This window comes from Astatotilapia calliptera, chromosome 13, assembly GCF_964374335.1.
Source record: "Astatotilapia calliptera chromosome 13, fAstCal68.1, whole genome shotgun sequence".
Lineage (NCBI taxonomy): Eukaryota > Metazoa > Chordata > Actinopteri > Cichliformes > Cichlidae > Astatotilapia > Astatotilapia calliptera.
This window is the reverse complement of record NC_137434.1, coordinates 32768610-32794854: the sequence shown is the minus strand read 5'-3', so window position 1 is coordinate 32794854 and position 26245 is coordinate 32768610. Positions and strand designations below refer to the sequence as shown.

General features: G+C 43.2%; 1 protein-coding gene across 4 annotated transcripts in view; it reads left to right on the top strand.

The window, feature by feature from the left end:
* The window catches only part of fbxw4 (F-box and WD repeat domain containing 4), a 42563-nt gene extending 33901 nt beyond the window's left edge, over positions 1-8662 (top strand). For all 4 annotated transcript variants that reach the window (XM_080287655.1, XM_026189430.1, XM_080287654.1 and 1 more), the window contains 2 exons: positions 7827-7968; positions 8432-8662. In XM_080287655.1, coding sequence (XP_080143781.1) covers positions 7827-7968; positions 8432-8566 — 277 coding nt within the window. In that variant the 3' untranslated portion in view covers positions 8567-8662. The remainder of the gene's footprint in view (positions 1-7826; positions 7969-8431) is intronic.
* Positions 8663-26245: the final 17583 nt, after the last annotated feature.

Below are 26245 nucleotides of genomic sequence, written 5' to 3'. Positions count from 1 at the left end.
TGGAAGAAGATGACGTAGTCTGAGGAATCACATTTTCTTTTATGTCACGTGGATGGCCGGGTACATGTGTGTGAGACTTTCCTGGGGATCACCTGGAATCAGGATGCCCTTTGAGAAGAGAGCAACTGTGCTAAGGCAGAGTGATGCTTTGGGCTTCTGTTGGGAAACCTTAGGTCCTGCTTGACTCGTACAAGCAAGCAGTCGTGCAGATGATGCACACAGTTTCATTGAAACAGTTATCTTTTATGGCTTTCATCAGGACATTTCATCTTGCTGTAACGTAAAACTGTTTCAGGATCAGTTTGAAGAGTACAATAAGGTTTGGGTGTTGACTTGGCCTTCAAATTCCCAAGATCTCAATCCCCTCAACGATCTGTGGGATATGCTGGGGAAACTATTTTGATTCATGGAGGCCCCATCTCACAACTTACAGGAATTATTGCTAACATCTTGCAAGATACTACAGCACTGCTACTGACGTCTAGTGGAGTCCAATCCTCGATGGGTCAATGCTGTTTTGACTGGAAAAGGGGGCTCAACACAATATCAGGCAGGTGGTCATAATGTAAGCCTGATTTATGCATATTGTAGATGATGAAATATTCAAAGTTTTTGCAATTGACAAACAAATTTGACAAACCTCTGCCTATCTTTACTTTTGAGAAAAGCTGGCTCATATAGACGGTCTTTTTTATACCCAGTCATGTTACCAAAACGAAACCTAATTCAGCTGCAAATTGTTCTTCTTGGTGTTTTGTTTCTGTTGTTTTTTTTTGCTCCGAGTCTGCCAGGGCTCTGAGTCTGCATGGCTCCTTCCACACTCCAAAGACATGAATGATGCTGTAGATGTGAGTGTGATGGTTGTCAGTCTCTACGTGTTAGCCCTGAGATACACTGGCGACCTGTCCAGAATGTACTCTGCCTCTATGACAGCAGGCTCCACCCCACCGCACCCCCTCCTCCCACAACCTTGAAGTGGATAAGCAGAAGAAAACAGGTTCTTGCAGTATGTGCATTACAAACTGCCATCAAAGTTGGCACAATTTCTTTGAAGCAGGGGATGCTCTTACAGAAAGGCAAACACGCCTCACACCGATTCTCTCCGATCAGTGTAAAGTCACAGAACAGCGCTTCGTCCAGAGTGTGTCCTCATAAATCACGAGATACAAGCTGCTGGCCTCTTAGCTTCCTCAGCTGCAGTCATTGTCAATGGGAGATGAACATGCCCTCAGAGACAGACCAGACTTTGCTACGAGATGAAATAAGCGCAGGTTTCAGCGACAATAGACGACTGTGGCCACAAGATGGCAGTAGTGTAAAAGCTGGATGCACACATTGACATGCGAGGGGCTTTATGACAGCGCTGTCTTAGATGAAAAGAGAGAGATAACTTAATTTGGAACATTTTATATCAATTTTTAGCTTTTAAAAGGCAAACACTGCTTGCCTTGCTTGTCCTGACAGAACACCATTATTCTATGACCAGTGCAGGCAGCTAACCAGCAATTCTCTATATAACGACATTATTTTGGATCAAAAGGGTTACAAGGAGTTTCAGTCTCTGTTTCTCAGGGATCAGTCAAGTAAGACAAATCTGATCTGATTGGCTGATCTCTCTAGGGACTATGAAAGGAGTTGGGTTTGGAGAATGGCTGGCACAGGAGGGGGTCCCTCTTTAGATATCAATAATTCATATGCACAAACCTAACAAGACTTAAAAGACTTCTGTGACCATGCTGAAGCTGCACTTTGTCAGAGGTTCAGCAGAAAATGCACTGTGATCACTCAAGAAATAAAACAAAAGAACAAAACTAATACACATTTTACATGATGCCATGGTGCTTATACGGTCCAGTGTGGAATCAGTACCCTCAGTTACTAACAGTGCATACACTCACACGTCTGCATAAATCATGCTGACCATGTGTGCCAACAAATGAAGGTCTGGTCGTTTTAAGAAAATTTACAATAACTATAATCATTATTATCACTCCTAATGTCAGTCCAAAGCCGGGGTGAACAGGGAGGTTTGGAGTGACCTACAGACTCCAGACTTGGCCATATTAATATTATGTACCACGGTTCTTATGTAGGGCTTTTCTGTTCTATCTGAGCACTCAAAGCACATGCACAACATGCCTCATTCATAGAAGCATCCTATGCATTGGTGTTTGTATCTAACATTCATATACATTCACACTCCGATGGATGCCTTTGGGAATAACTTGGAGTTATCTTGCCCAAGAATATTTGGCATACAGACTGGAGCAGCCAAGGATTGAACCACCAACCTTCCGATTAGTAGATGACCTGCTTTACCTCTTCTCCTATGCTCCAGCCACCCCTACATCATATTGGTTTATGGACCATGACTAGTAAGGGAGGGAGCTGGTTGATATGAGGAGAGAAGTAACATTGTGTGTGCCCAAGACCAGGTTGAGCAGACCTGGAAGAGCATGTGTTGTGTAGATGAAGGGAGTGTTAAACAGGATCATTAATTTGAATCTGAAAGTCAAAGTTGTGATGTTGAAGGTTTTCAGTGTTGGATGTCAGAAAAGAAAGATAAACTGCAGTGAGCTGGTTCAAGTTGGTTCAAGTGGTAGAGAGTGAGTGGTGAATGGAGCAGACGTTAATAGTCAAGTAGGTGAAGAGGAGGTATTGGGTAGGAATGGTGTTAAGGAGAGAGACACAGAAGGACAGATGGTGTGGATTTTGCAAACAGGATGAATATTGCTGGGATGAAGACATTTAAAATACAGGAAGTCCCCTCTGAAGGTCTCCTAGAAGATGTGAATGCAGCATTACGGACAATCCTCAGTCACCTCCTCTACGTGGATGACATCAAGCTGTGTGCCAGGAGTGAACGAGACATCGATTCACTGATCCACACCACCAGGATCTACAGCAAGGAATGCCATTGGATTGGAGAAGTGTAGTCGGATTGTAACGAAGAAAGGGAAGGTAGTCAGAACCGAGGGGACCGAGCTACCAGAAGGCAACATTGCAGATATCGAAGACATCTACAAGTACCTGGGAATCCCCGTATTCGGTATCCGTAGCCAGTCTTGACAATAATCTCATTGAGGGGGTTCATGCCTATGCTTGATGGTCCCCATAACCACTTAAGGGCAACCTAGAATAGACACAGTATCAATAAGTAAAGTTGCTGTGAGGAAATTTGACAAGCAAGACGTGTAAAATAAAAAAAGAGCCTGTTTTTTACTCATTTGACAAGAATTCCAATCACCTCAAATTTATCTTTATAATTATTCACCTGAAGATCATAAACTTTCAGGATACTTCACAGTGCCTCCGATATCTTCCTAGTGTGTGCTGCCTTCTGTCTGTATGGGGTCACAAGTCGTGGTCGTGTCTGTCAAGTGCAGCGTAGAACTGGTTCCATAGGTTGATGTTTGTGCCTCGCTAGAACTCCACACTTCATTGAGAAATCGTATTTTTTAAAGAGGAATTTCCCCATTTGTGTGCAGTCTACTTTTCTATTGTCCTATTAACATTTTTAAGAATGGGTGCTGAACCTTTGCAGCACTACCTGTATCTCAAAGCTGAAATCTATTTTTCAGCCTTCATTTATTCCAGTGGGTTCCATCAACCTTTTCAACATAGTTCAGTGTGATAAGGATGTGTCGTGATTAAAAAAGACAATTTTCTTCCAACCTACAAATTGTAGGTTACAAATATTTAATTGGGCTCACGGAGAGGAGCCCAAAGTGCACCAACCTGGAAAAACGGTCAATTATGGTAAGGATGGTTGTGTTACCTGATGAAGGCGGGAGGCCAGTGACAAAGTCCAAGGCAATGTGAGACCACGGCCTCTTTGGAGTAGGCAGAGGTCGAATCAGGCCAGCGGGACGAGTATTTGGCACCTTGTTTTGTGCGCAAACCAAGCAGGTCGTCACATATTCATGTGTGTCTCTCACTAAAGAAGGCCAACAAAACAGATGCTGAAGAAACTGACGTGTGATTCTGACCTGGGTGAGAAGCGTCCACTTCCACCATGAAGAGTTTGTTGAGGTCCCCTTGAACCAGGATAGAAGTGGAGAAGAACAGCTTCTTAATCTGGTCGAAAGCCTGTTGAGCAGAGGGAGACCACTGAAACGACACTTCAGTGGTCAAGTTGTGTGAGGGATGTTACCACTGTGTCGAAGTCCCTGATAAACCGCCTGTAAAAGTTTGTGAATCTCTCAACATCTGCAACTACAGTGGGATGCAAAAGTTTGGGCAGCCTTGTTGATAGTCATTATTTTCCTGTATAAATTGTTGGTTGTTACAATAAAAAATGTCAGTTAAATATATCATACAGGAGACACACACAGTGATATTTGAGAAGTGAAATGAAGTTCATTGGATTTACAGGAAGTGTGCAAGAATTGTTTAAACAAAATCAGGCAGGTGCATAAATCTGTTGTCATTTTAATGATTCCAAAACCTTCAGAACTAATTGTTGGAACTCAAATTGGCTCGGTAAGCTCAGTGACCCCTGACCTACATACACAGGTGAATCCAATAATGAGAAAGAGTATTTAAGGGGGTCAATTGTAAGTCTCCCTCCTCTTTTAATTTTATCTGAAGAATTGGGGGTCTCAAAACAACTCTCAGATGACCTGAAGACAAAGATTGTTCACCATCATGGTGGGAAGGACACAGAAAGCTGTCTCAGAGATTAAAGCCGTTTGTTGTCACAGTTAGGAACATATTGAGAACATGGAAGACCACAGGCTCAGTTCAAGTTAAGGCTTGAAGTGTCAGACCGAAAAAAATCTCGGATAGACAGAAGCGACGGTGAGAACAGTCAGAGTCGACCCACAGACCAGCACCAAAGACCTACAACATCATGTTGCAGCAGATGGAGTTGCTGTGCATCGTTCAACCTTTCAGTGCACTTTACACAAGGAGTTGCTGCATGTGAGAGTGATGCAGAAGCCTTTGCTCCGCCCACAGCACAAACAGAGCCGCTAAAGCACATTTGGACAAGCCAGCTTCATTCTGGAATAAGCTGCTGTGGACTGATGAAACTAAAATTGAGTTATTTGGGCATAACAAGGAGCGTAATGCATGGAGGAAAAAGAACACAGCAGTCCAAGAAACACACCTGCTGCCTCCAGTTATATATGGTGGTGGTTCCATCACGCTGTGGGGCTGTGTGGCCAGTGCAGGGACTGGGAATCCTGTCAAAGTTGAGGGACACATGGATTCCACTCAGTATCAGCAGATTCTGGAGAATCAGTGACAAAGCTGAAGCTGCGCCGGGGCTGGATCTTTCAACAAGACAACGACCCGAAACACTGCTGAAAATCCACTAAAGCTTTCATGCAGAGGAACAAGTACAACGTTCTGGAACGTTCATCTCAGTCCAGACCTGAATATTATTGAACATCTGTGCTGTGAGTTAAAGAGAGCTGTTGATGCTCGGAAGCCATCAAACCTGAAGGAACGAGAGATGTTTTGTAGAGGAAGGATCCAAAATGCCTTCAACCACAATCCAGACTCTCATTGGAACCGACAGGTAGCGTTTAGAGGCTGTCATTTCTGCAGAAGGCGGATCTACTAAATATTGATTTCATTTCTTTGTGGTGCCCAAATTTATGCACCTGCCTGATTTTGTTTAAATAATCATTGCACACTTTCTGTAAATCCAATAAACTTCATTTCACTTCTCAAATATCACTGTGTGTGTCTCCTATATGATATATTTAACTGACAATTTTTATTGTAACAACCAACAATTTATACAGGAAAATAATGACTATTAACAAGGTTGCCCAAACTTTTGCATCCCACTGTATTTCTGATTCTTCGGCTTGGGCCACTTCAAGCCAAAGCTGCCCCTTTTCCACTATGAAACCCTGGAAGGACACTGTTTACACGTGTAATTCACATTTTTGGTGGGAAACCTCGTCAAAAACAGCAACAATTTAGCCAAAAAGTCATTACATGTGATTTCAGGGTGCGTTCTCAGTACCACTTGTGCCCACTTCAGCATTCGCCCCGCTTCCATGACAAACTCCGATCCCAACTCCTGGTGAAGAAACACACATTTGTCAACTAGGCAATCCAAACACACGCAAAGTTTTCATAAGCTATCAACCGCTGTGCTGACGAGTAAACTCAACGATGCAGCGTCGACTGAAGCTCAGCCGCACAATTAAGTAGGGAGGCTGCTGACGATGACAATCAGCTGCAGCTTGCGAAGGACGATGAGCAGCAGGTGTGGCCGACTTCAGCACAGGAACACTTCCAGGTCAGATGACACGTGAAACCGGACTTTTGGAAACACACACACATCATCACACAGAAACACGCCTTGAGGCGACTGGTGTTGTGATTTGGCGCTATATAAATAAAATTGAATTGAATTGAAACACGCAAACAGGAAAATAGGAGACTGGGAGAGGAGGCGAGACAAAAACACAACACACGGAAACAACGGCCAGGTCGACCGGTGAGGACTGGCAGACTGTGACAAAACTTAATACAGTCCTGATCAAAAGTTTAAGACTGCTTGAAAAATTGCAAAAAAATCATATTTTGCATGGTTGAATCTTCACAAGTTTCCAACTCGAGCTTCAACATGTAAAAAAGAAGAAACGGGACCAAACGTCGTTTTGAGCATGCAGTTTATTGAAAACCATGCTTCAGCTGAAACAGGCTGTAGTACCTGTAGATAATATTAGCAGCTGGTGATGGAGCCATTGTGACCAAATCATTTCCTTTGGGGTTAATAAAGTCTTTCTGATTGTGGTTTCCATTGTTTATGTGTCTCACTTTCAGAGTCTAGCAGGTCAGCTCCCCGTAGAGGTTAGCTCTGTGTGTGTGCATGCACACTTCCTTACACCAATGTCTGTCCCGGTGTCGCTCCATCACTTATTGATGAGGCTGCACTAATGGAGGATTGATGTCTATTGACAGAAAAATCGTATCCCCACAGCATGTAAGAATCACTCTGCTGCTTAACAACCCAAGAACACACCTTTGACACACTTGTGTGTCCAATTGTGTTTACATCACGTGTGAGGACATTATCCCAACTTGCATTCTTAATTTCAGGATATTAAATTACGAATTTAATGTTGACAAATTCACCATAACCACAAATTCATGTTTATTATATCCTGGCATTAAATATATGAGCTGTGCTAACAGGTCTATGTCTGTGTAACTTGAGAAATACACTTGAACACATGAATTTAATGGAAATGGAAAGAAACAATTAGTTCCACAAGGACTGTGATGTGCCATAAATTTTAGACGCCCACCATGTTCGACTGTGTTGTTTAACTTCATCCTAAGTTGTCAGATGTTGGCAAAGATGAAGAAGGGAAGACTATGACTCGAACCGTGTCACGCTTGCTCACTGCGACGTTATTGTAGTTAAATGATTGTTTTTGGATAACGAACAAGTTGGGACAAAGCCCAAACAACAGTTTTGACGTGAGGTTGTTAAGATATGGTCCTAAGTGTTAGTCTGCTGCATAATCACTGAATTTTATTGGCTGGCTCATCATAGGGTGCTTTGAAGTTGGCTTAGTACAAGAAATCCAACAGTATATCATTTTTGAAAAATGGTACATATGATTTAAACGCTGTGGGCACTAACACCTCAGTAAGCTTGTCGAAAGGTTTGACATGTTTTTGCCATATTTTGGGACAAGCAGAGAATCTGACATGAAGAGTAAACTACAATTATGCTTTTATAAATCCAGCTTACAAACATATATTTACAAGTCATACAAATTATTATATTTACAAATTTAATAATAATAATCTTTCTTTCAAATCAGCATGCATTAAGTCATCCTTTCTTACAGGAAGTGTGCAATGGAGTGGGAGGAGCCTCATGATAGTGCGCTGTACTGCATCCAGACAGATGGAAACCACATGATAGCCAGCGGTTCCTCATATTACGGTGTTGTACGTCTTTGGGACAAACGGCAGACTGAATGTCTGCAGGTAAGGACAGAAACAGGACTGAACTGAAATATACCAAACACAGCGTCTGACACGCCTAAAAGAACACAAAACTATTCATCCCAAAAGTTGGGCAATTATGTGTTACAGCAACCAACAAAGTTTAAAGAAAAGTGAGTTTTTTGTTCAATAAATCTAAATATTATACAATAAAAAGGTTCAAATTCATGTAGGTGTAGCGCTATGTGATGCCAGTGGCACAGAAAGTTTTCAGCTGCGTGTCCAATATGTGCTGGAGGAGGTGGTGGTGAGGATCCATTAATTCTACACAGTCATGTGGACCTCTTTGTCAGATGATTGAGGAATTATCTAACAAATGCATCTCAATCCTCAGGCCACAGAAAAACCTCCACACAGCAACATGTCCAGGATCTGATGTGATGGATTATAAATGTCGTGGCACTCGATGCTGTTCCTTACATCTGGAGTTTTGTCTTTTCTGCAGTTTTTCCAGTTGAGCTCGGACCCTGTGAGCAGCCCGGTGTACTGCCTGAGGTTCAACAGCTCCCACCTGTATGCAGCCTTGGCCACTGCTGTGCATTCGCTGGACTTCAGACAGAATGGCACCCAGATTAGATGATACACACAGACGCTGCTTGTAGTTTCATCATTTCCATAAATATAATATCTATTTTCTGACTATTACAAATGTGTAATAAAATAAGATCAAATGAAAGAGCACATGACTCTATTCTTTTAACACTGGTGTCAAATCGGTCAGTTAGGCAAAGTGCTGTGCTGCGAGTGAGTGAGTGGTGTAGAGGGTGGTTAGGATTACTCACCATGAAGAACAAGTGACTTCAGTGTTCACTGACTTCCTCCAAGTTTCTGGTTTGCAGCCAATCACAGAGCCAGTGTTCCTAATCATGTATTCAGCCTGTTGGTGTCACCACGTAACAAAGGATGTAATCAGGAGGTAGAGCAGGTCACCTAGTTTCATGTTTTATTGTCATGTACAGATAAACCGTGCATCCACATTCATCCATAATTAAATTCTTTGGCCTGTGCTCCTCAGCTTTACATGAGCATGTAGAGAGTGTGCAGTTATATTAAGAGGAAAATAACAGAATTTAGCTGTAGAATAATAATAATAATAATAATAATAATAATGAAAAGGAGAGAAATAAAGTATTAAACATTAGAGAATTGAAGACGAGTTGGTATTTACAAGTTTGTGCAACGAGCATTTAAGTGGCATTTGTTGAAGTGACAGTGTGCAGAGTCCTGTAACTGTAGTGAGTGTGTAGCGGTGTGTATGGGATGTCAGCAGTTCAAAGGTCTGATGGCTTGTGGGTAAAAACTGTCTCTGTGTCTGGTAGTGCAGGTCTGGATGCTCCTGAACCGCCTGCTGGACGGCAGGAGTGAGAAAAGTCTGTGGCTGGGATCAGAGAGGATCCGCTGCGTCTTCCTCATGCGGCGCTGTCTGTAGAGATGCTGCATGGCTGCCAGTTCAGTCCTGGTGATGCGCTGATCTCAACTCCCTCTGCAGAGCTTTGCAGTCCAGAGCGTTACAGCTGCCGTACCAGGTGGTGATGCAGCCAGTCAGAATACTTTCAATGGTGCATTGATAGAAGTTTGTAAGTATTCTGGGGTTCATGCTGAATCTTCTCAGGCGCCGCAGGAAGAAGAATCTGAAGCGCCTGACTCTCTCCACCTCTGCTCCTTCGAAGTGGATGGGGGTGTGGCCTCCTCCTGTAATCCACACAGAGCTCCTTGGTTTTGCTGACGTTGAGCAGCAGGTTGTCGCGGCACCGTGATGTCAGGGCTTTCACCTCTGCCCTGTGTGCCGTCTCATCTCCATCAGAAATGCAGCCGATGATGGCGGTGTCATCTGCAAATTTGATGATGGTGTTAGAGCTGTGTGTTGCTGTACAGTCGTGGGTGAATAGGGTGTACAGCAGGGGGCTGAGCACACATCCCTGGGGGGCACCTGTGCTGAGTGGAAGTGTGGATGAGGTGATGTCTGTCAGGACGTTCAGGATCCAGCTGCACAGGGAGGAGCCAATGTTCAGGTCACGGAGTTTCATGGCGAGTCTGGATGGTATGATGGTGTTGAAGGCGGAGCTAGTCTATGAACAGCATCGGCACATATGTGTTTTTCAGGTCCATAGATTAGATTCTACATTAGATTTATAACTATTTCAAAATTTAAGAAAGTTGGTTATTGTTATCTTTAGCCCTCATTTTCACTATAATACATATCAGTGCTCAGATTACGATTCAATTCAGTTTTATTTATATTGTCCCAAATCACAACAACAGTCGCCTCAAGGCGCTTTATATTGTACTGTACAATAATACAAAGAAACCAGAGAAAATCCCAACAATCATATGACCCAGTGCTTTGGGGACAGTGGGAAGGAAAATCTTCATTTTAACAGGAAGAAACCTCCAACAGGACCAGGCTCAGGGAGGGGCGGGGCCATCAGCCGCAACCAGTTTGGGGTAATAGAAGGAAGACAGGATAAAGACATGCTGTGGAAGAGAGCCAGAGATGAATAATTAACCATTAAATGCAGAGTGCTATATAAATACATAGTGAGGGAAAAAAGTGACTTAAGAAGAAACCCCCAGTGCATCATGGGAATCCCCGGCAGCCTACGTCTATTGCAGCATAACTAAGGGAGGATTCAGGGTCACCTGGTCCAGCCCTAACTATATGCTTTAGCAAAAAGGAAAGTTTGAAGCCTAATCTTGAAAGTAGAGATAGTGTCTGTCTCCTGAATCCAAACTGGAAGCTGGTTCCACAGAAGAGGGGCCTGAAAACTGAAGGCTCTGCCTCCCATTCTACTTTTAAATACTCTAGGAACAACAAGTAGGCCTGCAGAGCGAGAGCGGAGCGCTCTAATAGGGTGATATGGTACTACAAGGTCATTAAGATAAGATGGGGCCTGATTATTTAAGACCTTGTATGTGAGGAGCAGGATTTTGAATTCTGGATTTAACAGGAAGCCAAAACAGGAGAAATCTGCTCTCTCTTTCTAGTCCCTGTCAGGACTCTTGCTGCAGCATTTTGGATCAGCTGAAGGCTTTTCAGGGAGTTTTTAGGACTTCCTGATAATAATGAATTACAGTCGTCCAGCCTGGAAGTAATAAATGCATGAACTAGTTTTTCAGCGTCACTCTGAGACAGGATATTTCTAACTTTAGAGATGTTGCACAAATGGAAGAAAGCAGTCTTACATATTTGTTTAATATGTGCGTTGAAGGACATGTCCTGGTCAAACATGACTCCAAGGTTCCTCACAGCGTTACTGGATGGCCTTACCTTGGCCTCCAGTAACGCTGTGAGGAACCTTGAAGTAAGCTTTTGAACCCTGTGGAACTCCATAATTAACCTCAGTGTGTGAAGAGGACTCTCCATTTACATGCACAAATTGGAGTCTATTAGATAGATATGATACAAACCACTGCAGCACAGTACCTGTAATACCTACAGCATGTTCTAATCGAGTCAGGTACTTCTGATTAGAGACCTTAGTTTTCACAGGAGCTACAGTATCCAGAGTCGTACGCAGTGAGGAGGTGAAATTATTAACAAGATGATCGACCTCTGTTGGGGTAGCGTTCAGATAGCTGCTCTGCTCTGTGTTGGTACAGGGCATTGGAGATGATAACAGTGGGTGGATTATATTCTTAAACTTAGTTACAGCGCTTTCAGAAAGACATCTACTGTGATAAAGTCTACTCTCCACTGCTGTGTAATCAATTATTGTAAATGTAAATGTTATCAGGAAATGATCAGACAGGAGAGGGTTTTCAGGAAACACTGTTAACTGTTCAGTTTCTATGCCATATGTTAAAACAAGATCTAGAGTGTGATTACAGTGGTGGGTGGGTTCTTTTACATCTTGAGAGGAGAAGTCTAATAACAGATTAAATGCCATGTTGAGGCTGTCATTTTTAGCATCCATCCATCTAGAGCTGATCACGAAAATAGATAAAGAGTCTGAAAAATCAGAAACTCGGGGTGAGGCCTGGGTGAATGATAGACGACAACAAATAAAACTTATTTTTAAGTTTTCAAGTTATGTGGATGCTAATGACCAAAAACATGTGAAGATAATATAAAATAGTAAAAGCAAACCAAACCAAACTACCTTGTTGGACATAGAAAGCATGCCTGAGCCTGCCAGTAAATTCCTTATCCATTAGCTTGAGACATGTGCAGACAAATGCTCAACACATACAATCATGTGCAAACACTGTCTCTGGAGACTAAGTCCAAAGAAGGAAACACAGCTCGTCCTTTGCTCCCAACAACATGAAATAGCAGCTTGGATCCAGACGCTGAAGGGATTAAAGTCTGTGGCATCACTGGAGGAATGCAGTGTTTTATCTCCTAAGTCCACTTTGTACAATATGAGGATCCATTTGATAAACAGAGATCAATTTTTTAACCACACATCTGGAAATGTCAAAACCTCCCATACAGTCCAGCAGGTGTTTCAACAGGAGAAGAGTAAAGTTTGAGCGTCATGTGCCAGTGGAGTCTTAACTTTATATGTGTGCATTTAAAGAGGTGTTTGGAAAGTGAGGTCTTACAAGGACTACTTGAGACTGCAGGTCATATTTGGATAAAACAATATATCATAATAATAACAATAATAATAATAATAATAAATTATGATACCCCCCCCCCCCCCCCCCCCCCACACACACACACACACACAAATTGCCACCTTATCATTGTGGAGGGGTTTGTGTGTCCCAGTGATTCCAGGGGCTATTTTGTCATAGTCGAAAGGCCATTCAGCCAACCCCTACGAACCTAGGAACTAACCCAAAGGAAAAAGTCTACTCTGCCCAGAATAGAGCCCCACCCTGGAGCCAGACCAAGGGAGGGAGCTCGAGGAGCCTTAGCCTGGAGCAGCCAGGAGAGGCCTGCCATAGAAGTCGGGTGTAATGTGTGTCAGGTGATGGTCAGGGGCGGCAGTCCTGGCGGTCTTATTAGTCGGATTCAGCTCAACTCAAAAGCTCCAGTCCAGAAGATCTTCAGCTCCCAACTCCTGCAGGGTTTTGACACCATTCTGAAGGAGGCTGGGTATATTGAATCCTAATGGGCCATGCTCTGCACTTTCATTGCTGAGGCTGCTGCAAGTAGCTGCAGCTGCCCCGATCTACACATACGGTATATATCGTGGGTTGGGTGCTGTTGTTCTCAACTGAGGATATAGTCTGGCAGTGGAAGGAATACTCCTTAATCCCACTGACACATGTTCTGTAGAGGAAGCAGAGTCTGGAAACAATGGGGTGAACTCAGGTCACTCAGGTATTTAAACAACTCCTTGGTGGCCAGGCCCCTCAGGTGGACTAGGCTTGACTTGTGTTCTTAAAGGCTCTGGATTTTGTAGGAGTGGCTTGGTTGGCATGCCTCTGTAACACTGTGCTGCAGAATCACACCCCAGCTCCCCAGCAGTGCTTGTGTAGTGGGTTAGATTTTGTAGGAGATGTTCTGTTCCTGCATGGTGTCTGTGAACACAGCATGAACATTCACCCCTCCCCTAGCTCTCTCATCAGAGGCTGGTTATAGGGAGCAGCTGTGGCCTACTCCCTGACTCTTGAAGGGTGGTAGGATCCCCACAGGAGGTCTGCAATTTGCTTTATAGTAGGGTGAACCCCAGATAACTGTTTTTCTCTCTTTTGTTGCAGGCCTACCCTGCGGCTGTCTTCTTGTCTTGTTGACTTGTGTTGTTTGGTTATTCTTTGTGTTTTGTGGTGTTTTGTGTTAACTTTATATTATATTTTAATCATGCTGTGTACCATTTGTGTGCGCGTCTCTGCTACACCTCACTTTGTTGGTGTCCAGCTTGGGTGTGCCTGATGGTGCTTTTAACTGGAGTTCTATTTTGGTGTTGGGATTTGGTGGGATTCTTTCTTATGCATGTGAGTGTAAAGACTGGGAAACAAGTATAAAGCTCCCTTTAAGCTGCAGTGAGAGTGGCTGTGAGGACTGCAGTGAGACATCACAGGTGAGTGGTGGTGGCACCCCTGGGCACTCCTCCCTGCAGGTTGCCTTCACAGGTGGCCGGTCTTTAGCTACATTAAAGGTTTGGTGTTACAAGTCCTGCCACTTAATTTGCCAGTTTTGTTTCTGCAGCTCTGTAGGATTTGCAGTTGTTTAATAAACTTTTTTTATTAACTTGATTGGCCATACCTCTGCTTTGTTAATAATGAACCTTCATGCCTTTGTAGCTGTTAAAACCTTTGCACTGGTTAATGTAATATTTCATGGGGTTAGATCCACTTCTAGGTGGCGTGGTCAGTACAATTTAGTTACCTTTATTGGTTTTCCTCTTTCACACCGCCACATTTGCACCTGGTGCAAACCAAACAGTAAGGGTTAGGTATAAGTACCTTGTGAAGCAAGTATTAATTTATGGTGACAGGGTAATTTAAAAAATAAAATCACAGAATCCGACTAATTGATTGTTTGACTGTTTTCTAGGGCACCTGTCAGTCATGGGCTCTTAGATTTGTCATCACTTTTGTCCCTATTATGTGGCCTCTGCCTGAACCCACTGCACCACCCCTGCACCTGAGGGTACAGCCCACAACCGCCACATATCTCCACCAACCGACTTAGGCCGTGGAACATCTGGCCTGCCTTGAGTGGGAGAGGAAATCTGGCACGACCATATTCTGCTTATCTGGGGGCGCACATGCCCACCTCCCAAGTGGTACCCCAGATAGTGTACGGTCCTCCATCCGACTGCAAGGCAAGGCAGATTTATTTAAGTCAACTCAAAGGGCTTTAGATTAACATTAAAATCATTACATTAAAAACAAGGTACATTAACAGGGCTGGGCTGGTAATCTGGCATACTGGTATTTGCCCTGTAGGCCGATCCACTTGAGCCAATGAGTAAATAGAATTTAGTTAAATAGAATTTTTGATTGTTGTTATTTTTGGTCACTTATTTGGGCTACAGGTTAGCTTGAAGGGCCGCTGTGAACCGACCCTACAAGCACAGACAGCTGTCCATTGGTATTACTATCAATTCTGTTGACACAACTGGCCCCTCCCCTACCTCCGAACTTAAGGTCAGGGGTTCGACTCCCAATCAAGGCTTCTTTATCAGTAAGGGTCCCAAGGTTGCATCCCCCATTCTAACCAAACCTACCTCGGATATGAGCGAGAGAGACATCAGTGAAACCATACCGCCTCACCAGGATTAACAAGGTCCATGTCAGGACCTTGTCTCATACTAATGAGAAGTGGGCTACTGGAATAAGAAGGCATAAGTGGGCAAGGGATGAGAACAGGGGCGCTTTTAGAATGCTACTGCGCATGTAACCCCACAGGAAGTGGCTACATGAAGAGAATGTGGGATGTGATACCCAACATCGGACTGACAGTGAAAAAAGTAGTAGCTCCTTGACCTATACACCCCCAAAGAGAGCACTCAGTGGCTCTTAGTGCAACCAATGTCCCGACGGAAGACTAGGGGGGATCATGCATTTGCCGCACCTAAACTTTGGAATAGCCTGCCGATTGATGTCCGTGCATCGGAACCCATTCAATCCTTCAAATCACGTTTAAAAAGCCACCTGTTTAAGCTAGCCTTTTAACAAATTATATTTTAACTTGTGCCATGCCACTTATCTGAAACTTTCCAGTAATAATAACTGTATTTTCTTTTTTTTTTCTATTGTTGTAACCCTGCAAATTTGGTTCTTGTGTGAAGCACTTTGATGTACCTTGGTCTTTTAAATGTGCTATAGAAATAAAATTGAAACTGAAACTCAGTGTTCCAACATTTGGAAGAACAACTGCTATCACAACTGGAGATTGATGAGGTACAGTACAAATGCTACAACAAGGGGGAGCCAGGACGTTAGATCAGGGGGAAGACATCATCACAGGGAACTCAAGATTGGGTACCAAGCCCCAAGTACAATTGAAGGAGCATTGAGTGAAATGACTTGAAAGATGTAATCATGGCAAAGTTGGAAACCTGGACCCTCCGTGGCCAATTAACATGAGTATGTGAAGTACTCTCTGAAGGGTTCCTGGGAGATGTGAATGCAGCATTACAGACAATTCCTTCTGCGACCATCGCAGAGGCTAATCAGTTGAGCTACACTACACCAGCAGTGATCAGGAGATGCTTGGCTACAAGATGAACAGCCACAAGGAGCAGTACTCTCCATGGAAAAAGAGACTAGAGGCCAAGATCAAGCCAATAGCAAAAGTCACCATCAAGTGCGGTATCTACCAAGGAAATGCCTGGTCCTCCTACTGTTCTGCACAGGCATGAATCCCCTCAGTGAGATCATTGACAAGACTGGCTACGGTTACCGACTACACAGTGGATCATCAGCTACTTCCACTATATGGGTGACATCAAGCTGTATGCCAGGAGTGAACAAGGAATCGATTCACTGATCCACACCAATAGAATCTACAGCAACAACAGAATCTCATTCAGACTGGGGAAGTATAGTCGGATGGTAACAAAGAGAGGGAAGGTAATCAGAACTGAGTGTATTGTACTACCAGAAGGCAACATTACAGTCATCAAAGACATCTAGTATCTGGGAATCCCACAGGCAAATGGGACCATGAGCTACAGCCACCTGCAGAGAGTAAGGAAAGTCCTGATGAGTTAGCTGAATAGGAAGAACAAGATTTTGGCAATCGACCTCTATACCCTGCGTGATCAAGGCATAGGTGTTGATTTACCCCTTTACCTGATCAGTGATCAGTTACGCTGCTGGGATAATCAGCTGGCCAAAGGAGGAGATAGCAGCCACTGATATCAAGACAAAGAAGGATGGAGGACTTCAAGCCAAATACAGCATCCTGAGATTGTACGCTAAGCAAATGGAAGGAGGCCGAGGACTAGTAAGTGTCAGAGTGTCAGTTGTACAGTCTGCTGTGCAGGACTATACAACAAACAGAAGGATGGATACAACTGACTGACTTAGTGAGTACCTCATGCAGAAGAAACCTGAGAAGAAAGAGGAGCAAAGAGAAGAATCTATCATGCAAGGACAAGCTCTGAGCACCAGATCCATAGCAGAATTATACTGCCGTATTTTTTTGGTCAATGACGTTTCAGTTTTCGTACATCGGATAATAAAGCACAATAAGCAAAACAAAACAGTCAGATATGTTGTTGCAGTATATTAATGTGTATTGTGTATTGTATTGTGGATGGATTAGCATCCTGCCTCCAGCTTCACTGTGTTTATGTTATGCTAACATAGCTGTATTGCTAGCGATCACGTAGCACATCATTATATACCAGCTAGCCCAACTTCAGTAACCCTACAAACTTTACTGCTGTTTAGTTTTCTGTCTTTATTTATGTTGGAAGTGATAGCAGAGCTGTACGTTTGAATTTGTTTCAGAAATCTCTGTCAGAACATGCTATGCCATGTTTAGGTGGAAGCTAGCAAGCTAACTTCCTGCTAACTTCCAACTCCGTTAAATTTAATAAATCCTGTTTTCATGGATGCCTGGATGTTAAACTTAATTGTTACACCTGGTAAAGCAGCAACGCTGATCATTTTATTACAGGTGAAAGAATTTAGACAGTTTTTAACTCTCAGGGATAATGCTCTGACAATCCATCAAGCGGTGCAGCTTCGTAACTCACCAAAGTCGTACTAAAACATTTTTGACAGATTTCTGAGCGCCGTGTACGACATAAAATTGGTTGAGGTCAGTAAGCACAACCAGAATTCATACATAAGGCGTACTGACGATTTTTGAGAAAATTAAAGGATTTTAAGTGCGCCTTATAGTGCGGAAAATACGGTATAAAATTTATTTTTATTACATTTGCTAACTTGCCAAAAAAGACACAGAGGCTGCCTCATAATTTTAAAAAAATCTCCATGTCCTTAAGGAGCCTAAGGTTGGCTGAGCCAAGGTGTTTTCTTCTATAGAAAAAAAGAATCAGCAGAGATGTGCAATTAGACATTTGTGATGACCCACTCCACGTGGTTTCCCTTCCAGCCTGTTTATATAAATATTTATATTAGAAATATATAATATAATTATATCATATAATATATAAAAGACCTCAGAGCTCGTCTGTCATGTGCCTCTCCTCCCTGAGATGCCCTTCTTGGATTTTGGCTTGGGTATGCAAACAACATTGCATTTCATTTCTGCACTCATCTACACTGCTGAGTGTACTGACCTGCACAGCCCATGGCCTGTTTGAATTCCTCTTTTGCTTTCTTTTTAATTAAAATAAACAGTTTCTTTTTTTAATTGGCATTTTGTGTGTACATCTCCCGAGCTGATTAAACAAGACAGAAATAGAGATGGACTGTTACAAAAAACAAAAAACGATGTTGTGCTTGTGTGTCAGCACACATATGGCAAGGTGTCTGCTGAGAGTCTGTGCCTTAATGGCATATATTAGAACATATGCTGTCCAATAAATAATGTACCAGGGCCGTAAGAGCCATGACCAGGGTGTGTGCAGACATTACATGCAGGAGACGTAACACCCAGGGACTTCTGACAGTTGAATTAATCATACAGGCCAGGAGGAGACTTTTGCTGTGATTTGGTGCTGTATAAATAAGACTGAATTGAACGGGGACAGTTACAACAGCAACATATCTTTTCTGGGTCACAAAAAATATCACTATTGTTATTACTAGGACTAGTATTCTGCCTAAAATAAAACTCACCCATAAATGGAGATTAAATGCAAGAAATAAATAACTGGAAAAGGTTCAATTTAATTTGATTTCATGACATGATAATTCTTGTCTTCCTCTTTCTTTTATAAATGCAGTAGATTTGAAATGTAGATCTAGATGGATAGATGTACAAGAGCAACATGTGGAACCCTGTGGCTACAACAAAAATGTAGATTCAAATAGAAGTACAGTGCCATTTTGAAGATGTTCAAAGCAACCCACTCCTTATACACAGGTCAATTAAAGGAATAGTTTTAAGTACAGCATCAAGTCAGTTAAACCTCTCGGATACTTGGAGGTTTGTTCATCAGTTTCAGCCGCTCTGATAATAATGGAATTACCAGCAGGTGCAATAGAGGGGCAACAACGAGGCAACACCAAAACTGGACTGGTTTTACAGGTGGAGGCCTTTTTCCTTTATATTATATTAAATTGTGTGTGATTTGTTTGTGTATGAATGCAGTTATGTTACGTGGACATGCCTCATGTGTCATGGTTGTGGGTCTTTCACCCAGCTTTTGAGTTTACTTTGTGATTTTTGATTCTTTGCTTTATTTATATGTCGTTGAGTTTATGTGTTATGCCGTGTTTGCTGGCCAGCTGCGTGTCTTGTCTCCTTTAGTTGTGTCCATGCTTCCCTCGTCTCCCCTGTCTGCCATGTGTGTTCTCTCCCAGCCCATCATGTCTCTCGCCCTCTCTGTCCCTCTGATCCCTGGGTTTTGCAGGTCTGTGTCTCAGTGTGTGTCGTGTTCCGTTTAGCTCCCCTCTTGCTCATTAGTTGATTTTGCTCACCTGTGCCTTGTTTTCCCCAGCTGTGTCCTGATGATCTTGTGTGTATTTCAGCCCTTTATTTTCCTCAGTTCTTTGTCGTGATCTCCCTCATTTCCCAGCTGTGTGCGCTGCCTGTTTGTTTAGTTCCACTTTTTCCTAGTTTGGTTTTTTGTAACACTTTAGTTTTTTTTGACAGTCTGTGTTTTGGGTCCTCTATCCTGCCCACTTTACATCGCTTTATGACATCATGTGGCTACATCTGACTACAACACACTATCCCAAGCCTCCTGTAATTCATTTAGATGCTAACTATTTCCTCGACAGGCCAGGTGTACCGAGGCACGCAATCAGCTGGCAAAGTAGATGTTTGCAAAACGCCATCACTGCTATTTTAGGCAATAAAATCATTTATTTTTTTCCAAGCACAACCAAACAGTTACTACGTGAACATCACACCACAAACACAACTGTTTCTTATCGAAACACAATTGAAAACTGACCATGACGCCAGCCCAACAGTGCTTTAGTGTAAATGTGCCGCTGACCATGACACTATAAATTCTGCATAAATTACATGTTTTTGCCTTTTTCATCTCTTTGTATGCAATAACCTGGTGATATGCCAGTAGGATTGTTTTTCATGTGTTACTGTTTTGACTTCTATCGTTTGATGTTTGAAGGCACACAGTGGCGACAAACAACTCCCCTCAAATGTCTTAAACCAAAAGTAATATTTTTGGTAATGTTTTGAAAATGTAAGTAGTACAACTACAGATATGTGTTTAATAATTTAGGAAGTAAAAGTAAAAGGGTGTTAAACAAATACTCGAGTAATGTATAGATAGCTGAAAAGTCTACCTAAGTACAGTAACTGCCAACTCTGGCCATTACAATTTTCTAATTTAGTGAATATGAGATCTTAAAAGAGTTAACCTCCTACTGAAAACAGTGCAACAGTTTCAACTAAACATAACATGCTCAAGCACTAAATCTAGACCCCGACTCCTCTGGTGGAAATCAAAATCAGTGATGCAAGTTTGTCTTTTCTTTGTTCCTTAAGTGAGTTTTGTTATTGTTTGATTCACCTGGGAGACAGTTTAGTCAAAAATCATAACCAGGTCATTTAGTGAATGAAGCCACACTTTCTCATACAGATAATCCTACAAGGATTCATTTTTCTGTGGAAAGAACAACAAAAACAAATGCCTATAAACTGTTAACACATGACCTATTGAACCTGCCAGATGGTTTCATGTTGTAACCTTTTAAAAACTCACAGAGTCCTGCCAGAAAGAGGACTGAAAATGAGGAAGTCACATGACCATTGCTTCTATGTGTCCTAATATGAGCTGTGTCCCAAAACGTAGGCTTCATCCTTCAGAGGACCCGGCATTCGCGGTCTACGTGGGCCGGGTCCTTCGAAGACCGAGAAGGCCGGAAGTGCGAGGCTGTGAAATGGGACGGTCTAACCTTCAGATCTGCGTCACCGCTAGGGATGGGTACCGGTATCGGTTCTGTCATAAACGGTAGTAACCAGACCGAAAAGCAGCGCACATTTCGGTGCTTTATTTCGGTGCTTTTGTTTTTTCCTGAGCTGTGATACACTTTAGATTCTAACCAATCATTTTACGTTTCCGAGGATAGTAGGCGGGCCCAGGTACGTACGTTCTTTTAGAGCAGAGCTAGAGGTCAAAGTCTGGCTGTACTTCACAGCAAAAGATGCAAACTCAGCAGCAACAAGTGCTCTAAGCTAATACTGTGATATTGTGCAAAGGAGGTAACACCTCGAATCCGATGAAACACCTGGCGACGCATAGCGTTTTTTTAAAAGCCGAGAAATGCGCCGTATTTGATAGCTTGCTGCGAGACCTCACACCGAGCGCATCTACTGCGGGTGTGGTGCCTGTTATCGGACCCGGAGTTAGCAACATCCCCCAAGAACCCGAAGAGGAGAGTCCTGGCCCCTAGCCCTGCCAGTGTAGCAGGAATGATGAGGATGATGATGCAGCAGCAGCCGTTCTTCTCTGCGTGAGTAGCTTCATGTTGTTCGTGTGTAATTTACGTTGAGTAGGCTAACCACGTTATTACATTAATGCATGTAAGGTGAACTAGCAAACACCGTCGTAGCTACATGCGGCTGTCTTCTTGTTGCAAAGTTACAAAATATAACAAAATCTCTATAATATATACAAATAGCACAGTTATAAATATCCCAGTATATAACACAAATTAAATCACTTCACCCGTGGCCTACTGGTGGTGGTCAGAGGGCCCGGTGGCGCCAGTGTCCGGCAGCCTCGCCTCTGTCAGTGCGCCCCAGGGCGGCTGTGGCTACAATGTAGCTTGCCATCACCAGTGTGTGAATGGGTGGATGATTGTGTATAGTGTAAAGCGCTATACAAATACAGACCATTTACCATTCTTCTGTTGGTGCTGCAGGTGCATCTCCATCTGTGATCAAAAGGTCTGGAAAAGGATGCACACAAACACACAATAATGCTATAAAACTGTGATAATAAGTGCAACAACAATAACAATAGACAATTATTATCATACAGCCACCTATTAATCACTTTTTAAGGTCATCTCTGAACCTCCTCAGTGCTGGTCCGGTTTCACCATTTTGGACATCTAAATCTACCCAGGTCAGTCCTAACTGGGGGTCGAGCACGGTGGCAAGGAAGTAGATCTGATGGCTAAACGGCTCTTCTGGATCCTTTTTGTCTGTGCAAATCTGCCAGAAAATTCCAGAGAACCGTTTCTCTAAGGATCTTTTCAGTGCCCTGACTATAGTTACGACCTGGGGCATTGCACTACCATCTTTATAAGATGATTCTTCAAGTCCAGAACAGTGGGGACCACCGTGCTAATAGTCACCTGATGATCACCTTCTGTAAGGTCTGTTGCCTCAGAAAAAGGCTCAAGCAAATCACAAAGGTCTTTCAGCTGAGCCCACTCTCGGGTTGAAAACACTAAATTCTCTGTATCGCTGCACATTTCAGGAATGGCCCTGTGGTCTAGTGTGATCAGAGCCTTTAACTGTCTGTAGGTGCTATTCCAGCGGGTGTTGTTTGCTGCTGGGATGGACTTATTGGAGCCAAAGTGTGACTCACACAAGTCTTTGTGGTTACTACTGCTGTGCAGCAGGGTTGTAAACTAACTGGCTTTGGCAATGGCTCTAGCTATTGCCTTTACCTATATCATCCCATCATTGATTATGAGCTGCAGCGAGTGGGCGAAGCAAGAAAGACGTTCACCCGTTGACCATGGATCAGAATCTTCTGCTTTGTTTCATCATCGAGGTTATCACTGCTGTCACCTTCAGGGTGCTCTACTTCTGGCATCCTGACTTTAAAGGCCTGCTTCATATTGGATGCATTATCCGTCAGAATGTAGCTTATTTTATGGCCAATGCCATACTCCTCCACTATGTTGTCAAATGCTGAGGCGATTCGTTCTTCCCTGTGAAACGCCTACATCCGTCCATCCATCTTCATCCACTTTATCCGGGGCCGGGTCGCGGGGCCAGCAGCCCAAGCAGAGATGCCCAGGCCTCCCTCTCCCCAGCCACCTCCTCCAGCTTATCTGGGGGAATACCAAGGTGTTCCCAGGCCAGCCGAGAGACATAATCTCTCCAGCGTGTCCTGGGTCTGCCCCGGGGCCTCCTCCCGGTGGGACATGCCCGGAACACCTCACCCAGGAGGCGCCCAGGAGGCATCCTTGTCAGATGCCCGAACCACCTCAGCTGGCTCCTTTTGATGTGGAGGAGCAGCGGCTCTACTCTGAGCCCCTCCCGGATGGCCGAACTTCTCACCCTACAGTCTACAGTCAAGCAAAAATGATTGTAAACTGTAAGAGTCCTTCTTCTTGCAGGCAACATGAGCGGTAACTCCCAGAAAAGACCGAAGCCTCCAGTCACACCAGAGGTCTGTTGTTATTGCTACATTTAGCTGGATTTCCAGGGCTTTGATTATGTCACCCTTCACTTTGGTGACAAGGTGATGTATCAGCTTCTCTGTCAAGGTGGTCCTAGACACAGGAGTGTATTTGCTATCCAGGACATTCAGGAAGTGTCTAAAATGTGGATTCTCAACGATAGACAGGGGGAGAGAGCATCCAACTATAAGGTCCTGGAGGGGAAAATAAGTGGATGCTTGGAGCAAACAATGATAATTGAGGCTGTGTGGGATTGACCGCTATCATTGATGTTGCAGATCCTGCTTTGTACTCCAAGTACCTACAAGACAGGGAAATAGGAATCTGTAAGATATGTGTTTCTATTCAACCACAACAAACTACTGTATCTTACAAGCACAGTAATTTTAAACCTAGGGCAGGTCTTTGCATACAAAATAACCTAATCCAATCCAGTGTGACACATTTATAGATCATTAGGCATAGCAATAATGAAAATACTGGAGTGTTCATAGTTGCAAGACCTTAAATAACAAGAACAAAAAAACAGTTGAATGAAATCTACAAAAAAAAAAATGTCTGTGCATTAACTTTGCATATTGCATTAAACCTCCTCATGCCAGTCAGCTATCAGACACAGCTGTATTGACAAGAAATGAACTACACCAATACAAAATAACTGTGTCTAATAATGACATGCTGCAGTGGCCCCTACACACTGGACTGGTTTAGTAGGACAACATAGTAGAAAACACCTAAACCGTGATAACCACATCAAACATGATCAATTTGTCGAATCAGTCAAAGATAGTCATAGTCAAAGATCCATAAGTTCAATTTTAGAACTTTAGGACTCAGTTTTGTCATCCATGGTATCTGGACCAGAGCCATAGACCGCTCTGATCTGGGCTTCACTGTCGAGAATGCTGCTGTTAGCCTAGCAATGTTATGGGGCACTCTTGAAACACCCGTCCTTCCTTACGAGTCAGCAACCACATAAATATGCCCATTAAAGTCGATAACAAACCACACCATACCAGCCCTTAAAGTGCTCACTGAAATGGTTTCAATATATTTCTGCTCAATGAATTCACCAAAATACCTAAAGTGAAAACTGTTTAAGTAGCTGATAGCCACTGCTAGCGCTAGCTACCTGTACTTAGCATGTAACGTTAGTTACAATCTTCACAAGTTAAATCTGCAGAGACGGTTGCAAAAAATCTGTCCCTAAACAATTTATACCGCTTGAAGAACACATTATAAATAACAATATTGTGGTGATGTGTGGGTGTTCATGTGCCAATGGGGTTTTGCCAGTAGGGGGCGCTGTATTTGAGAGGGCTCATGAATGCCTCTATGAAAGAAGACTGATTTGTGAATGAGATAATAAAATGTTTGGAGCAGACGCTCGCGAAACACAAGTGGATGCTGTGTAATTATTCAAAGCTATACGAAGACAACACATGGTACCAGGAGTGGGGTGGGTGAGCGGAAGCGATAGTAGCTCAAAGTTCTGTTTGAGATGGAAAGTTTGAAGCCTCCGGAAGGACTGAAACTGGTGGGGAATGTGGACAGCAACTGGCGGTGTTTTAAGCAGCAGTTTGAGCTGTACATGGCTGCCATGGGACTGGACTCTAAACCCGATGCCAGGAAAATTGCATTGCTGCTCACGGTAGCTGGTCCTCAAGCCATTGAAGTCTTCAACACGTTTGAGTTTGAGGAAGTTGGTGACAGGAATAAGTATGACAGAGTGATTGAAAAGTTTGATGCACACTGTTCACCACAGAAGAACACAGTATATGAAAGGTATGTTTTCCGATCTCGGATGCAGCAACCAGAAGAGACTTTTGATTGCTTTGTGACTGATTTGAAGCTGAAGGCACAGTCATGTGATTTTGGAGAGCTGAAAGATTCTATGGTTCGTGATCAAATTGTGTATGGGATCCATGATAAACGGACTAGAGAACGGCTGCTCAGAGATTCCAAGTTAACTCTGGATGAAGCAGAAAGACTGTGTCATGCAAGTGAGTTAGCCCTGCAGCATGCAAAGACATTTAATGAGACGAGCGTCGCTGCAGTACCTGATAGTGCAAGAATAGCTGTGGTTAAAAAGAAAATGAGGAAGAATATGTCGCAGAAGCCCAGCAAAGAGGATACAGTGTACTCCTGTAAGCGATGTGGTAGCAGACATGAACCTAGACAGTGTCCAGCTTATGGCAAAAGATGTTTGAAATGCGATGGAAAAAATCATTTTGCCAAACAATGTCTGTCGAAAGCCAAACCCAAATCAGTGCATGTAGTTGAAGAGACTGATTTAAGCGAGACTTTCTTTGTGGGCATAGTGTCACTTGAGGATGTAAAAAGTGAGCATAACGAAGCAGAGGACAGTGAGCGATGCTCAGATTATGAAGACACGTGGATTGTTTCACTCCCAATACAAGGAACTTTGGTGGCACTAAGGATTGATACAGGTGCGCAGGCGAACCTAATCAGCATGACAGAGATCCATGCCATGAAACCAAAGCCCAAAATAATAAAGAAAAGAGTACCTCTAAAAGACTACAATGGAAAGTATATTGAGAGCAGTGGTCAATGCAGGCTTAAAGTGACAATAAAACATAAAGATTATGATGTATTGTTTAATGTTGTTCCAGAAGGTCGTGAATCACTGCGTGACATCCAAAAGATTGAACCTAGTAGAAAGAGTGTATCACATCAGCTGTCCAGAAACAGAAAGTGGACAGCGAGGAGCAGTTGACTCCATTGTACAGCATTATGAGGATATCTTCAAAGGTTTGGGATGTCTACCATGCAATTACAGTATCCAGCTGAAAGAGGATGCAAAGCCAGTGATCCATGCACCACGTAGAGTCCCAGCTCCACTGAAGGACCGTTTAAAGAAAGA